Genomic DNA, 15696 nt, shown 5'->3' with positions numbered 1-15696 from the left:
AACGACCACCTGGGATGGAGGTGAGGAGGGGGAAGTGACGTGGCCACAGCCATGCAGCAGCCTTACCAATAATGCAGATTTCCTCCCTGTACCCTGTCAGAGATGCAGGCAGAGGCGGTTCCATGACACCCGAAGTTAATCTAAGTACTGCAAGCTTTGTTCCTACCCTCCCTGTTCCTGCTTTCCTGCTGTTGGCGTCTCTGATGAGCCATTTCAGGTTGCTACATTAGTTGTCTTTTTCTGTCAGGTTAGCATAGTGAACCAACTCAGTGCAGAGCTGAAAAGTGCCAGAAAAGCACAAAAAGGGAGGCAAAAATGTGCAGTTGAGGATAGGGTGGAAAGGGTGGGATCACGACAGCCAGGGGTTAGTTACATCAGCTCTTGCTCCATGGTGCCACAAGCTGAGCCCTCCTTCGAGCAGAGCGCTACACTCTCCTGGCCTGAGAAACGCCAGCCATCTCCTGCAGTAACTCAGACTCAAATCTTCTTCCTAGTTACGTACCTATCAGAGAAGCATACGGCTCTCTCCAGCTCATTTTGAAAAACATGGGCTCAGATGCATCCTGGTGTACCTCTCTTGGTTTCTTCACAAACCTGGCCCTTCGCCTTTGCTTATCTATTTTCAGTCATTTGCCAGTTAGTGCCGCAGGGACAGATGTGCCATGACAGCATATTAACGCTTTGGAAAGACATTGCATAAGATCACTTTGTAAGATGCCGCCTAGCAACTCAGAGCCCACCTGTTCCACATTTGACACTGCAGTCTACATTTGTCACGGCTGTGGTTTTGGCAATGCCTATTGTGCAGCAAAGCAACCTCTCTGCTCAAAGGCAGCGGTGACTCCAAGTGTGAAACCTAAGCCCTGGTGGGTCCCCGTGGAGCCAGGAGCTGGGACAACACTGGGGAGGGTGCTGGGGCCACAGCCACAGGGCTCCCAGTGGCTGCAACACTCATGAGGCCATAGGGAACTGGGCTTTTGCATTCACTATGAGGATGTGAAGGGCAAAGGCAGAAAAGAGCCCTGTCTCTCCTACCATCTGCGCAGAAGTGAGTCTTAACTCTCTCTTTGGGCCCACACATTTGGGTTCCTCTGGGCCTATGAAGTCACACCGGAGGCTGGGACTCCAGCGAAGCTCTGTGGGTTTACACCTCTGAGGATCTGGCCAATTGCCACAGTGAATATATACACAAGGGAAATAGGGCATATTTCAGATTGAAATGGTCACTCCCTATTTTTTTAATGCTCTGCTACTGATCCTCTCATAATATATTTCTAGTCTGTTTTCCTTAAGAAAAAAATATGTGCAATCATGTTGTATATGTCTCTGCCTATGACTCTGAGTTTCCCTGTTACCCTTTCCCCAAGCAACATTTAAACTGGCTGTAATCTCAAAAAAAAAAAAAAAAAGTGAGGTCTCAAAAATACTTCAAAGCTCACATCAAAACAGTAGAAGGGGTAGAAAAACAGTTCCCATCCCGGTGTCACTCAGCCCAGTGAATTTTGCCCTTCTGAGACACCAGAAAACCCACAAGCAGGAAGGTGAAAGAGTAGCTCTGTGCCTCTCTTTCCAAGTTGCCACGTCCAATCATTCAACACAAACCTGTCAGAAACTAAAGTTCACAGAATTAGTTCCTTAGGCTGAACGTTGGCTACAAATGCTGTTGATAAATTGGCAATGGTCTTAAGAGTAGTTTTCACTCACAGCAGTCCTGCCCCACACAAGAAGAATGAAGACCCATGGAAGCTGGCATAAACAGTGATCATATTTATTCTATTTGCCTGTAACCAAGACTTAGTCCCCACTCCAAACAGCCTTACAATCACTGTGGAAACACATTAAGTCCTCAGATACTAGCACAGCAGAGTAGGTGAATGATAACACCCCCAAGGCTGTTAAAGCACTTCCTACTATTGCTGTCAAAGATTAGACAGAAACACAGATTTATGCCAAGAAGTGCCTGGAGAAAAGCCACAGAAATTTTAGTTTTTTTCCAAAAACTCAGGTGCCATATTCTCTGCATATTTCTCAAGAGCAGCATCTCAGTGTCTCCAGATGAGAACAACCCACAACTGTGCTAGCTTCACACTGTCTCCTAGCTCCGTATTTTGAGCAGGAAAGGTATCAATTTACCTCGCAGCTGCACAGTTCATGCACTAATATATAGCCTTCATCTCCTTTAACAAGAGTGCAGCTTGAGTATGGACACAGTGGCACCCATACTACCTGTAGAGCTACTGCTGAAATGTGGGCCAGCTCGCTTCTCAACTTCGGTGGCCTTTCCCAAGGGGCCATTTGACTCTTTCCAAAGTAAAGGCAGAAAGCCAGCCTGTTTGTTAGTAGGAACACCAGGGATTCTGGACCTCAGGGTAAACTGAAGCCCTACACTAAAATAACAGTGTAGACACAGCCATAATGCATGACAGTCATTACCTCAAACAGCTTCTGGTCTAAAATAAGAATGCGCTTGTATTTAAGTGGGTAAACAAACAGTTCCTCCATCTGTCTTCTTCCTCTTCCCTGTGCGATCGGGCAGTCCTAGGATATCAGATTTATTACAGATTACAGTGAAGGATTAGCTAGGGTAGCTTCTTGTTAAAATACCTGCAGCTGATCTATGCCTGAGGGTGGCAGGTTTAAAACAAGGTATCAGGCAGCTCATAATGAGTCACTGCAAGATCCAAGGCAGATCTGCTTGTTGGAGCATCGGGGTATTTAAAGAGAAGCTGGACTTATTCTTACATTAGTAGGTAACTACCTGCCTCCAGAGATCTGATCTGTATATGCAGATCTGATCTGTATATTCTGAAACATATCAGCTGCACAGAAGAGAAAAAGAAAACGTGCACTAGCTCCACATATCATGCAGGTCACAAAAGGTCAAATTTGCTTTTAAATTACTGCATTCTGCTTACAAAACACCTGGTATGCAATGTGATCTCTGCACAGACAAGCCATCAGATTGCTGTAAGATGTCTCTTTATCTTAAAACAGCCTTTATATGAATTCTTCTCCCTCATGCTCAGGCCTGGCATATGATGTCAGGAATAGATGTTAAACCAAGTATTTTTTTTCTTTTTTTAAGCTCTGACAAGAAGTTTTCAAAAGTTCCTGAAAACCACAGGATCACTGTGACAGAAGAATAAGCAGAGAGCACACGTGCAGTTATGCTGGCAAATCTGAGGGCAGGGAAGAACAGCTGTAGGTTGGACAGCAGATGGTAACCTTTATAACTGACTTCTCTGCAGCCAGAAGAGCAAGTGCCTGTGTCGTTCTGACTGCAGCTTCAGTGGCTTATTCGGAGCAACAGCGTATGCCAGTGTCTGGGTGTCTAGCTGGGAGACTGTAATATGACAATGAATGCACTAATTGTCCGACTTGTTGAAGTCCAGAACCCTAAGTCACAATCTTCACCCACCTAAACTCTGCTTAGATGTACAATTAGACTCAGCAGTTTTCACAAGAATTACTGTGAAAATAATTTGTTTTTAGTTGAGTGCTGAAATGAGAAAAAATACTGTTTTGGGTTGACCATAAACTGAAATATTTGTTTCCTCACACGAACAAACATTCCGTGTCAGGCCAAATGAAATGTCTTGCTTTGTTTGCAGGGTTATTTCTCGTCTTTATTTGTTTATTTGTAATTACATTTAGGTAAATTTGGTTTCAATGTATCATTTACAAGTGCAAACAATAATAATGCTGTTGTCACCAGCAGACTAGTCCGTCTTGCAAAATCACTTTGTGGCAAAAGGACCAAGTAAATGCAGAGCAAAACAGGTCCTTAGGCAGAGACCCAGTTCCTAGGATAGGACTTCTAATCTCTCATGAGAGATCTTCTCTTTGAATCACATTTCCAAAGCACAGTTCATTGCCTGTAGGTCAGGATGACTCACGCCCTTCAGGGCATACCCTGCACAATTCCCTTGCCCTTTCATGGGTACAGTCACAGCAGCAATCTGTTATCATTTATACAATTGGAATTTAGCAATCTGGAATTCCATCTAAAGCAACAAACACAGCCTGTGAGCCCTATGGGTAAATACATTATAATTCATGTAAATGAAGCTGCCCAGAGCTTTATTCCTATGGAGAAAATACACAGTTCTTTCCCTCTACTCCTTCTAGCTCTGGAGCCAACACTAAAATTACATTTTTAAGGGACTGAGGGAAGCCACTTAGGTAGGAGTGGGAGCTTGTCCCATCACAACTACAAGGAAGGCGACAATCACAGTGGGGCACTGATTTGGAGATCTGTAAACACTAAGCTAACCTAAACAGCAATATTTGGGGAGGACTCCTGCTTTGGCTGCAAGGATTTTATTTGGTTCTGGTTAGGGGCTCTGAAGAGAGCTGGGGCTGGAGAGAAGGAAGGGCAGGGTTCCTGATGAAACTGCAGCAGGGGCTGCTCTGTTGTTCTTGATAAGAAGCATGACAACTGTGCCCACAACATCTGGTTTTCATTGAACCTTAGTGAGAGTTCCTTGCTGAGTCTCTTCCACCCCATATGTGGTGGTTTAATTGATGGAGCCTGAAAAGGTTTTAGGTCCAGCATGGAATGCCGCCTTTCTCTGTGATATGTGACTCCAGATACAGTAAGGGCTGGGCTGCTTAGAACTGTCTTTTAAAAGCATTTCTTCTTGATATTGATTTTTGTGTATATTGCCCTCTGTTGGCTCAAGTGCACGATAAAGCTCCTTCTCCAGGAGAAAGCTAACAAAAATCTCCTTCTGGCTGAGTGGCAGGGTCTGTGGGTTTGGGAAAATGAAGGATCAAGTTAGCTGTAGCCGGTGTGCGTGCATGCATAGTACGTATCCCCCATTGCTCTGTGTTTAAGAATGAAGGCATAGCTCTTTAACCAAGGAGGAAGGAGGTCTGGAGACTGGCTGTCTCAGTCATTGTGGACTGCACATAAGAAAAGTTTTAAGGAGTGACCAGAGGGGATAGTGGTCTGGTGACCCAGAATAAAGCAAACGCTGCACACTCAGGAAACAGCACAAAAAGCAATACAGAAAAGCCTGTGGGAGAACTGGGCAAGTGGGAGATAAGCTGGTCTTGACAATCTCTTTCAACTCTGGTAGGTAACTGCCAGAAAGGCTTTGGTAGAGTCTCTCAAACAGGCTTTATGTTCACTTCCAAAGCAAAAGAAAGACAGTAAACCACACCATCTGAACACAGCATTGCTGGAAAAACATGCCTCTTCACCTCCGCTCAGCTGGACCGTATCCAAGGCATAAGACTGACCCATCTGCTCAGACCAAAATGCATCTTGCCCAGTAGCTTGTCTCTGACAGTGAATGGTAGCGATGCCTAGGGGAAGTGATTAAATCCATTAGCCAAGAAACTTGTATTTCAGCTAATTCTTAGCATCTACATACCGCTTTCTCACAGCGCCATACCATGTATTTTCATGAACTCTTAAAGGACCCAGGCATCAAGGCTCCCATCCTGGGCATATACTAGTGATGAGACAGGACACGACGGTGGTGATGCCAGGGCAGGACAGCCCTCCTCTGCAGTGGGAACATCAGGATAAGACAAAAAACTCTGACATGAGGAAGGAGAGGGTGCAATGGATAACAGATATGTAGAAGTGATTTGGTCAGACCACAGGTTAGAAAGATCATTTAACCTTCTGCAGTTTGCCAGAGATGGAGATGGGACCATATGGCTATTAGAGAGACTGAAGTGAAAAGACTCAGGTTTGCAGACAGGGAGTTCTGTGGATCCGTCCCTGCTGTTGGCTAAGGTGGCAAAAATCAAACTGGCATTTCCCTGATGCTCTTCCCTACCTAGTATAGCAGCACATTACCTAACAGTAGTGGAGAACATCCTTTTAGCCAAGGCACTTAAAACTGACTGGAAAATGTGTTGTCTGTGAGTAGTGGAGCTACACAATGTTTGGTTTCCTTTAGATTTGCGTCTTACTGCTTCTACCTGAAATAGTCCACATACCTCTTCCCACTTGCCATATATTGCAAAAGATCCACCTGAGACAAGAAACTGCATGGGCTGTGGTCAGCCTCAAGCTGTTCTGGGAGAGCTTGGCCAGCCCATTCATCTGTGCCTAGTGCACATTTAGTGACTGGCCCCTTAACTGCTGCCCAGCAGCTGAACTCTGCTTAACCCTCGTCAGTGGAGTCTCTTCATCTACCCGGAAGCATGTTCTCTCTCATCTACCCGGCAGCCAGTTTGCACAAACCTCTCAGTTATCTTTCAGATTCGGTACACATCTTTCGATGGTGACTGCACTTCGCCAACATGTCAAGAAATTATTAGAGGGAGGAAGAAGAGACCTGATGAAAGCATAAAACTCATTTCCTGAGGAAGCCCAAAGAAAACAAGGTGAAAGCAAAAAAAAAAAAAAAAAGTTGACTGTAGGGAACAATTCTGAAGACTGACTTTAAAAGGCCTCAGCCACCTTTAGCTCCTGAAAAGGACTGGCCTGGCAGAAGGAGGGAAGTGCACCAGGGAACTGGAAGTGGGAGGGGGTTAGGAGCTCTAGGCAGCAATTTTACTGGATCAGTAGAAGTGTCACAAGCACACTACCTTCTACAGTTCATATATAGTGTATTTGTGAAATCGCTGGCTTGGATAGCCTTCATCCTTACATTGTCTTTAAGTTATGTGGAATTTCACAATACCAGGAACTATCTGGTTAAATCCTGTGCATGCCTTGGAACACTAAACTCAGTTTCTGGAAAACTAAGTGATAAGTATCAAGGGGCAATAAAACTAGATTAAGCCCAACTCCTGGACAGCATAAACACATGGGAACATGGATTTCAGAGAGTACATACATACCTCTTCTTGTGAAATACTGTTCTTACACAGAGGAGTGACTCAACTTTCAAAAAACCACTTTTGTTCAGAGCTGAAAGTAGAAACTTACATGCACAGACTGAAAACTATTTGCTTTGCATGACTGCGTGCTATCTGAGCTTTCACACTGCAACTGTTCAAAAGCAAAACGTGTGTGTATTGTCCTTTGGAAATGAAAAATAATCAAGACATGAGAAGTTTGAGATGGTTAAATGTTTCCTCCAGAGGCCAGGGATTAGAAGTCTGGACAAGTAGCAGAGGAGGAAAAAAAAGAGGAAAATAAAAGAAGAAACTCTTAAGTGACCTGACAAGGGAAACTTAAATCTTATTTTTAAAAGGTTAGGTTGTACTAAACCTTGAAAAATTAAATCCACAGCTGTCTCCAGAGGACTATATCTCACTAAGAAAGCTTCAAGTAAGTTTATCATGTATCCAACACCTAGACATTGGACCTCAGGGACCACTAGGATAGTATTTCCTCTGGATTAGCAAGAAGGCTAGAAAGTGACATTTGTATGAGACTAACTTTAAATTTAAAGGGTTTTCTTATTATAAAATGATAAATGAAGAATGAGCTTACTGGGAAGGAAATCTCTTACGGTTTATAAATCTAACACATCCCTACTTTTTCTTTAAAAGTGCATTGCTATCTCCTAAATTAGTTTTATTTGGTGACATCAGTAATTTGATGTTTTTAAGTCTGTCACCCTCCCAGTGAGGATCAATATGTTCTTTATGAGCAATATTTTTAATCTTGTAATCCCCTTTATGAGGAATGCTTTTAATTTCAGAGACCATGAACACTGGCAACGAGACAATATAATATATATGAAAAAAATTCCAGACGAAACTATAGGAAACACAGGATAGCTCTGGTACAATTACAGTTCTTTTCTGCTTCTGGGATTCTTCAGTATTAGTCGATAGAGCCCAGGATATGTTGGAATTAACTAACTCACCTCACTGTGCCTTGCCATGACAACTGATATGCCCCTGGGTTGCAGGGAAATCTTGTGCATCATATGAGATGCAATGCTTAGCCTGACCTGGGTGAATTAAGGACAACCTTAATATGTTAACTTCAAAATTTGAAATCCAACAGTGAACTGAATTTTGTACAGAAAGCACAAAATAAAACACAGATATCTATACAAATGCCAGTGTCGGAGTTTAATTGGATGAAGCTCTTTTTATTCATATATTTTGCACTTTCTATGTGTCTAAAATTCACTAGTGTGTGAAGAACAGAACAGACCATAGCTCCACACACCAAAATTACTGTAAGTTGTGGCCGGGCTATAGTAATCTAGCATTACCCTTTTCTGCCCTCAATGCACATCAGTGACAAGTACTATAGAAAACCCTCTGAGTTACGTACCTACGTGCTACTCTGTGCCTGTGCAGACATATGTAAAGGAGGTGTAATGAAGAAAAGGCATACCTAGCAAAATTAAATGGGGAAAGCTAAAAGAGGGGAATTACCTAAACAGCTCACAGATGGTAACTAAATTAGTTGAAAGCTGGAGGATTGTTTTTTCAACATACAGCTCAACAGCATTGTAAAACTTCCTCTATTGTAACTCAGAAGCTCATGAGAAATAGTCATTACCAGAGCTGAACTCCTGGACTCTCTTACCCGGGAAGGGCCGGACCAAGGCCCAATCCTCCCTTCCCCTGGCTTCCGTCCTCTTCTGACAAAAGCCTTCTCTTGCAAGTTTGCCATACACTCGCTAGTCACTCCCTCATGTTTCACGGCCAGCAATCTCCCTGGCCATTTCTGTGCTGAGCTGCTTAGGACAGCACCTGGAATCCACGCTGCTCCAGAGCCGAGCTGCCTGCAAATCTTATCTGCCCTTGTCAGAGGCATTTTGGGAAGCACCCCAGGGTACTCACAGGAAAAGATCCTGGAACACTCTGCTTGTCTGATATCACCCCACCAGGAACTGATGGCCTAGGTGGAGTGACAGGGCCTGTCTAGGCAGCAAGCAAGTGCAGCCTTAAGGCTCTCCTAACCAGGAGGGAAATGCAGCCACAGCCCCATGATGTGCCTTCACTCTATGCACCCTCCTTGTCACCAGCTCCCAGCTGATTCTCACTCACCTTACATTTGCTTTTAGCACTGTCTTTGCTGCACAAGTTCTTCCAATTTCCACCCTTGCCTCATTGCCACAGTTGGTTCTGGAAAAGGAAAGTAGGGTGAAAAGGCAAGTGCAACAAACCAGACAGAAGTACTGTTCATCCGTCATGTGGGCAATAAAAGACCTCTCTTAGCATCCATTTGGGTTCCTGATAAGTCTAAAACTGACTCTACCCATCATTCCCCCTACCCCATGGACTAATTCCTCTATTATTACCAACAATGATGTAGGTAAGACAAATAAACATAAGAACAGAAACCTTAAAGGAATTTACTGTGCACTCATCTTCCACATTCTCTCAGACTTAAAGCCAGAAGGGACTGTCACAACCATCTAGTCGGTCCTTCAGTGTAATATGTGTCCAAGAATCCTATCCATGATCCCTGCATCAAGACCAACCTTATCAGTACCAAGTGGAAGGATTACTTTGTCTCTGTAAACAACATGAAGACATCCTTCTTGCCTATTGGAAAGGCTTCAGCTGAAGTACCGTGTCCAGGTTTGGGTACCGCTCTTCAAGGAAATTATGGGCCGACTAAGTAACTTTGATTCGAAAAAAGAAAGGTTTTCTTGAAGTAAGGGCAATCGAGCCTTGGAATAGATTCCCCAGGAATACTATAATGTCCATTACTGGAGATGGTATTAGTGACAGGAATAATAAGGGTACAAATGATTTGGCCTCGGGGCAAGGGGATAGACTGAAAGAGGTTGCTTCCAGTACTATGTGCCATGAATCTATGATTCTGTTTAAGCTGCAGCATTTGTTTCTACTCCCGATACAAACATTGATAATAATGTGGAAGCATCCAATCATGACTCCTAAGGTAAGTTATTCTATCAGTTAAGTGCTATCCCACTAAAATTTTATGCTCGATTTCGGGTCTGAATTTGTTTAATTTAAATGCATCTCCTTGTGCTTCCTCTCTGCTATACTTCTTGTGCTTTGGTTAAAAAGAAGTGGAAGCAAACAATGTGATTTCTACTGGCTGCAACAGGAGCAGGATTTGCCCCCATATGAATGGAGGATAGTTCAAAATTTTAATAAAAAAGGTTTTGGCTGTAAAGTGCTGAAAGGCGGCACTTTTTCTTAAGAAATAGCCATTGTCTAAGATATTTATAAAGAATTATTGGAAATTGAAAATTTTTCTTTGAAATTGTTTGAAACAAGCAAATTTTCTCAAGTTAAATGTCACCTAAGCAAAACAATTTCAGTTCAGGTGTCCATTCCTCACCTTTCCTTTGCCTGTCCCTTTTTTTTGACAAAAACTGGGGAAAAAAAGGCAAAAAAATTTGAGCAAAGTAGAAGAAGAAAGATTTTGATGGTCACATTCAGAATTCTTTTATTTTGGGGGAGGGAAGAGGGGAAGAATTCCTGATTTGTGACCAAGTATAGGCTTGTTCAAGTGTAAAGGAGACCCCTTCTCGCAAACACTTAAGCTGGTGCTTTATTACTGTGGCAAAATTAAGCACACGCTTGAGTGCTTGCAGAGTCAGAACCATAAAATAGCATGGCCTTTACAGCTATGAGCCTGCTTTCTGCCTGCTGCATCTAATAAACATGAAGAGGTGAAATTCTGTCCCCATCAGGGTCAATGGTAAAACTCCCATCGACTTCAGTGGAATCAGGATTTTGCACAAGAAATCTGCATCCTTGACACTGGGGCCCACAAGATGATATTACAGAGACAGGCCATCTGCTCACTCTTACATGGACACTTTTATATTTGATCTTTCTATGCTCTCCTTAATCCCATTAAAATTAATCCAGACTGAAAGTACAACTTTGGCTCTTTGCATAGGGATATTGCATTTCAGGTTTTGTGTGTTGGAAAATAAACAGAAATGAGATGCACGAATTCTAGTGCACCATGCAGAGGACATTGAAAATACACAGCCTGCTGTTCTGTTGCATTCCTCACAGCAAAATTCATTCTTACAGGGTGGCTCCATTAAGAAAAAGAAAGGTAAAGTATTACCATTGTCTCATATCTTCTAACACTTAGGTTAGCCATGCTTAGGAAATGAGTAAACAGATATTTATCCTGCTTTGCAGGCAGCTGTGCAGGTTTGCACGCACACATTTTGTTACACTCCTGCCACGAAGACTGCTGAGGCTCAGGATGGCAGAAGTCAGTTTACCACCAGCTGGATACACTTGCTCAGCCAAGTGAGCAATAGCATACGGCAGTCAAAAGAGATTGCTATCATGGAAGTGAGCAATTCTGATTTGAATAAGCCAAGGGAGAAAATGGTGCCCTTTGCTCTGTAGTGTCTAATTAGAAGAAAGCTCTACTTCTCTGTGAAGAGGTCTGTTTCTTTTCACGTCTTTAAACTTTTCTTTTCACATCTGAATAAATGAAAATCTGCACATAAATTTCCCCACTGGTTAAAATAAGCAGCAAATTGATGCATTTCCTTAGGTCAGCATTGAATTAGGCATACTACGAAATACAAATCAAGCTCTCCATGGACACTCCTGTTTTCATTTTTGTGAAGTCTTGCTTTCAAGGATAGCAAGAGCATCCAGTGTTTAATAGTATGGTCATGTGTCATATCAAAAATTTCCTTCTCTTGTGCAGATGTCTCTGCCACTGCTGATCAAAAAGGCATTCAAAAATCATCTTGATCTGTGTCCCAAAATTAATTTCATCATGGAGAGTTAAACCAGAGTTTCTCTTTGCATATCAGATTTTGCTTTGCCTTGTCTCACTTCTTCCTTTTAATATAAACATTTAAGCCAAGGGTTTATTACCTCCATGCCTCAAACACTTAACTATGCGACAGCACACCAGAACAAGATTGTCTCTGCCCCCACCGAGTGGCATAGTCTAATCACTTAAAATATTTACTCTGAAAGCCATCCTTTCAGATTGTGGTATTTTATTTTAGCTAACCAAGGTCACTACAGAGTTCTAAACATAGTTCATTTTTAAAGGGCTATGAAAATTTCCAATATTCATTATTTTCCCCCTGAAATCCCTACCTATTTTTTTTTCCTGAGAGAAAGATGCACTCTTTGAAGGAGAGATTACAAATCTCAGGGTTGCTTTGGTTTCTTAGTTCTTCAAGGAAGAATCTAATCTATTACATTTTAATAATTTAAATTTCTATAGAAAAGCAATATTGGTTATTTTGTTTGATTCTTTTTCATGATGATGTTGAAATAATTGGAAAGGATTCAATGAAACTTTGAACAAATCAGACCCCAGAAAAACATGTAAAAAAATAGCTTAGCCTGCTTTATGTCTCCTTGTGTATGCTTCCGACATACAGGTGAAGGGAATCTCTAAGGTCTCTAAGTAATGCCATAAACCTTATCACACTATAACAAAAGGGGCAAAAGGAATTGCGCAATGCAACATAAACAACTCAGGGAAAGAGTGTGAAACCAGCCCCTGGGCAGCAGTTGGTTTGCAATGTAATTTTGACAGAATCTGCCATGTAAGGCAAGGTTTTCAGTGTTTATGCCACGTGGTCATCTAAACCCAGCATCACCTGGCACTGATGGACAGACATTGCTTAACATCGCTTGTGGCTCAATTGCTACAAGCAGAGCAAATCTGAGGTCATTTTGATTTGGTCTCTGTTAGGCTGAGACAGGCTCTGCTCTCCTTCCAGGCCCTGACAAACAGCCAGTTTTAGCCCAGGCAGCATGGCACACTTAATTGCAATAAAAGTTCTTTCCCTCATATTTTTCAGATCTTACTCTTTTGCATCATTCTCATCCTGTAATCTTTGGCCTACTTTTTTTATGGGTGTCTAAAACTACTCTGCATATGCAACCAGATTAAAAAAGAAATTTCAGCAAATAGGTGGAGGTTGTCAGGTATGTGGTACAGGCTATTTATTTAGATGACTTCAAAGTTTAAATTTTGGCTCATACTTATTTGAATAACTGCTGAAATATGACGAATATTTTTTGTTGGTGTTAAAGAAAAAAATGAAAATGTAAAAAAAAAGGTAGTGTTCAATGTGATTATTGGACATTAAGCTTTTATTCTTAATATTTTGTGGCAACAAAAATGAAAGCTTAGGTACCTGGCCATCATTTATTTTTATATTACCTCTATGACTTCAGGTAAGCAGCCATTTCAGTTAAATGTAATGAGACTGTAGGTCCGTGAAGAGCACTCCAGCTAACTACACACGAATGAATCTGCCCTGCATCTTATATTTAACTGATAATAGTTGCTATAAAGTGGCATTGTCCTTTTATCCGGAAACCCAAACAACAATCCCTGCTCTTCAAGCGAGTCTTAAAAAAAAAAAAAAAAAAAAAAAAAAAAACCCTCTACAAATCCCACACAAGACAGTTTCATAGCATTTTACAAAAACAAGCAGAAACAAAAACTTAATTTTGAGAAGGTGCAGAGACTTCAAAAAGCCAAGAAGGCAGAACTGCCTCTGGTTTTGTGTGCTAGCCGTCTGGTTTCTACGCAGCTGGACAGCAGGGCTGTTCAGCAGCTGGAGGCGGGCCTGGTTTTCCTCTGTCGTGGATACCTGAATAACTCAGAGGAATCTCCATTCTGGGCCAGATGCTGCTCTGACACAAACCTTAGCTAAACCGCAGCCCATAAAGGCTCCCTCGTTAAAGACGGCGCCTGACTGCCCGACACGACGCTGTTCAGCGTAAACACACAGTAAAACGACGGAGGGTTCGGGCACTCGTCGTTCAGCAAAAGTTTCGCACCGTGATTTCGGATTTCCAGCCACCCGCCGGGACGTGCCCGACCCCGGCAGCAGCGCTGCGGGTCCCGGAGGGCGGCTGCGCCTCGAAAGGCCTCGCCGGCCGCGGCCGCTTTTTGGCGGGCTCCGCCTCAGGCGTGAGGAAACGCTCGGGCGGCTGTTACGGGCCGTTACGGGCCGCGGCACAGAGCGGCGCCCCGGCCGGCGAGGGCCCGAGGCCGGGGCTTACCTGGCGCGGCGGAGGCGGCCGAGGCCTGAGGGGCCCCGCGGAGGTCGCGCCCCGGCGGCGCGGAGGGACCCGGGGGGGGGGGGTGCAGCGGCCGGGGAGCTCGGGCAGCGCCTCCCCCGCGCCTGCAGGGGGCGCCGCGCCCAGGCTCGTGCCGCGCCCACCCCGCCGGGCCGCGCGGTGCGCATGCGCGCCCGCGGCGGCGGTGGCGCCTGCGCGCTCAGGGGCCGCGGGGGCGGGGCTCGCGCTCACCCTGGTAACAGCGGCCGCTGCGGGGCCGCGCCCAACCGAGACCCCCCCCCCACCCCTCTGCCGCCGCCATGCAGGGCGAGGACGCCCGGTACCTCAAGAGGTAACCGGGGGAGCTGGCCCTGGGGCGGGAAGGGGGGCTGCTGCGGTGGAGGGTGTGGGACTGAGGCGTGGCAGGTTGTGGTGGGGGCTGGCTTGGGGCTGGGCGGGGGGTCCTGGGGTGCGGGCGGTTGTGGCGGTTGTGGGGCGGCGGGTTGTGCGAGGGGCCTGGGCGGGGGGTCGTGGGGTTGTGGGGTGAGGGGGCTGGGTCGGGGGTCGTGGGGTGTGTGAGGGGGCTGGGTGGGAGGTGGTGGGGTGGGGTGAGGGGCCTGGGCGGGGGGTCGTGGGTGGCTTGAGGGGGTGAGGGGGCTGGGTGGGAGGCCCCAGGGTGGCAGCAAGTGGAGGTGTGATGGTTGTTGTGGGGGAGTGGTGTGGGGACATTAGGGGCTGGGAGGGGGCAGGTGGCTGCCTTGGGAAGGGGCACAGGGGTGAGGGGGCAGGCAGGCAGGCTGGGGTGCAGAAGGGTTGTTAGGTGTTGGGCACAGGCTGAAGGTGCAGCTGGGGGAGATGAACTGGTTTGGAGGCGATGTTAGAGCATGGCGTGCTGCAACACTGGGGTGGGGAAAATGGGATCGTTTGGGAGCGGGGGTGGGAAACTGAGGAGAGGAAGGGTGAGCATTGGGAAGAGTGAGCTGGGATATGAGCCCATGTAAAAGTGGATTGAAAGGATGGGATGGTGAGGTGGGGGATTGTTGGAGAGGTGTGCGGGCAGGGTGTGTTAAGAAGTGAGAGGATAGGTTGTGGTTAGAGGAGCAGGAGCAGGGTATGATGGGGAGGTTAAAGATGGTCAGGTGACGTAGAAGGGTGGCAGGAGTAAGGAATAGCTAGGGCTGGGTTGGATTGTGGGTGTGGAGGGTGGTTAGATGCGGGCAGCATGGATAAGAAAGGATAGTAAGTGGAAAGATGGTCCTGAGGGGATTTAGTGAGATACAAAGTGGGTGATCAGGGTTTGATGTGATGAATGTGTGAAAGATGTGACAAACGAATGGTGCCTTTCTCTGTCTACTTGGCAGTGAAGCCAGTCAACCTGCAGAATAGTGTCCATGCAGGCAACCATTGGGTCTCCATCCTGTGTTTCAGAGCAAATATGTTAGCAATCCCAAAAGATGTCAGGTCATGCAGGCCTCTGCTAAGACGTGATGTGTGAACAGTGTCACTTTTTTCCCCCATGTGGATGATTTTATCCATCTCATCTTGAATCTTGTGGAGTTACTGGTCCTTCTCTTTCTCCTTGTTTTATACATTACCCAGCAGTATTTACAGAGCTTACTGCTTAGGCTTTTGATTCCCCCCCCCATATGCTGCATATTAAGACCCTTCCTCAGAAACAATCAAAAAACTCTTGATAATGTTTACTGAACATTAGTTCTATTGTGTAAATGTGATAGCAGGAGAAAATCGAATGGACAACTGTAATTAAAGAAATAGTTGTAATTTCAGAGCAGTGCCTGTTTTTGGCCTTGCATGTTCTGTTTG

At 44.9% G+C, this 15696-nt stretch overlaps 2 protein-coding genes across 9 annotated transcripts in view; one reads left to right on the top strand and one right to left on the bottom strand.

Moving 5' to 3' along the window:
• Nucleotides 1-13998, bottom strand: part of NTMT2 (N-terminal Xaa-Pro-Lys N-methyltransferase 2) — a 46630-nt gene extending 32632 nt beyond the window's left edge. For 5 of the 6 annotated variants that reach the window (XR_010884832.1, XR_010884833.1, XR_010884831.1 and 2 more), the window contains exons 1-2: nt 13876-13998; nt 8923-9000 (exon numbers count right to left, since the gene is read on the bottom strand). The gene's annotated coding sequence lies outside the window, so the exon portion shown is untranslated. The remainder of the gene's footprint in view (nt 1-8922; nt 9001-13875) is intronic. The other variant, XM_067300661.1, reaches the window with a different exon arrangement.
• A 187-nt stretch (nt 13999-14185) lies between these two features.
• The window catches only part of KIFAP3 (kinesin associated protein 3), a 72387-nt gene continuing 70876 nt past the window's right edge, over nt 14186-15696 (top strand). For all 3 annotated transcript variants that reach the window (XM_067300655.1, XM_067300654.1, XM_067300656.1), the window contains exon 1: nt 14186-14224. In XM_067300655.1, coding sequence (XP_067156756.1) covers nt 14193-14224 — 32 coding nt within the window. In that variant the 5' untranslated portion in view covers nt 14186-14192. The remainder of the gene's footprint in view (nt 14225-15696) is intronic.

The sequence above is a fragment of the Apteryx mantelli genome, chromosome 8 (assembly GCF_036417845.1).
Source record: "Apteryx mantelli isolate bAptMan1 chromosome 8, bAptMan1.hap1, whole genome shotgun sequence".
Taxonomy (NCBI): Eukaryota; Metazoa; Chordata; class Aves; order Apterygiformes; family Apterygidae; genus Apteryx; species Apteryx mantelli.
Note: the sequence above shows the minus strand (reverse complement) of the source record. Positions and strands in the feature narration are given on the sequence as shown.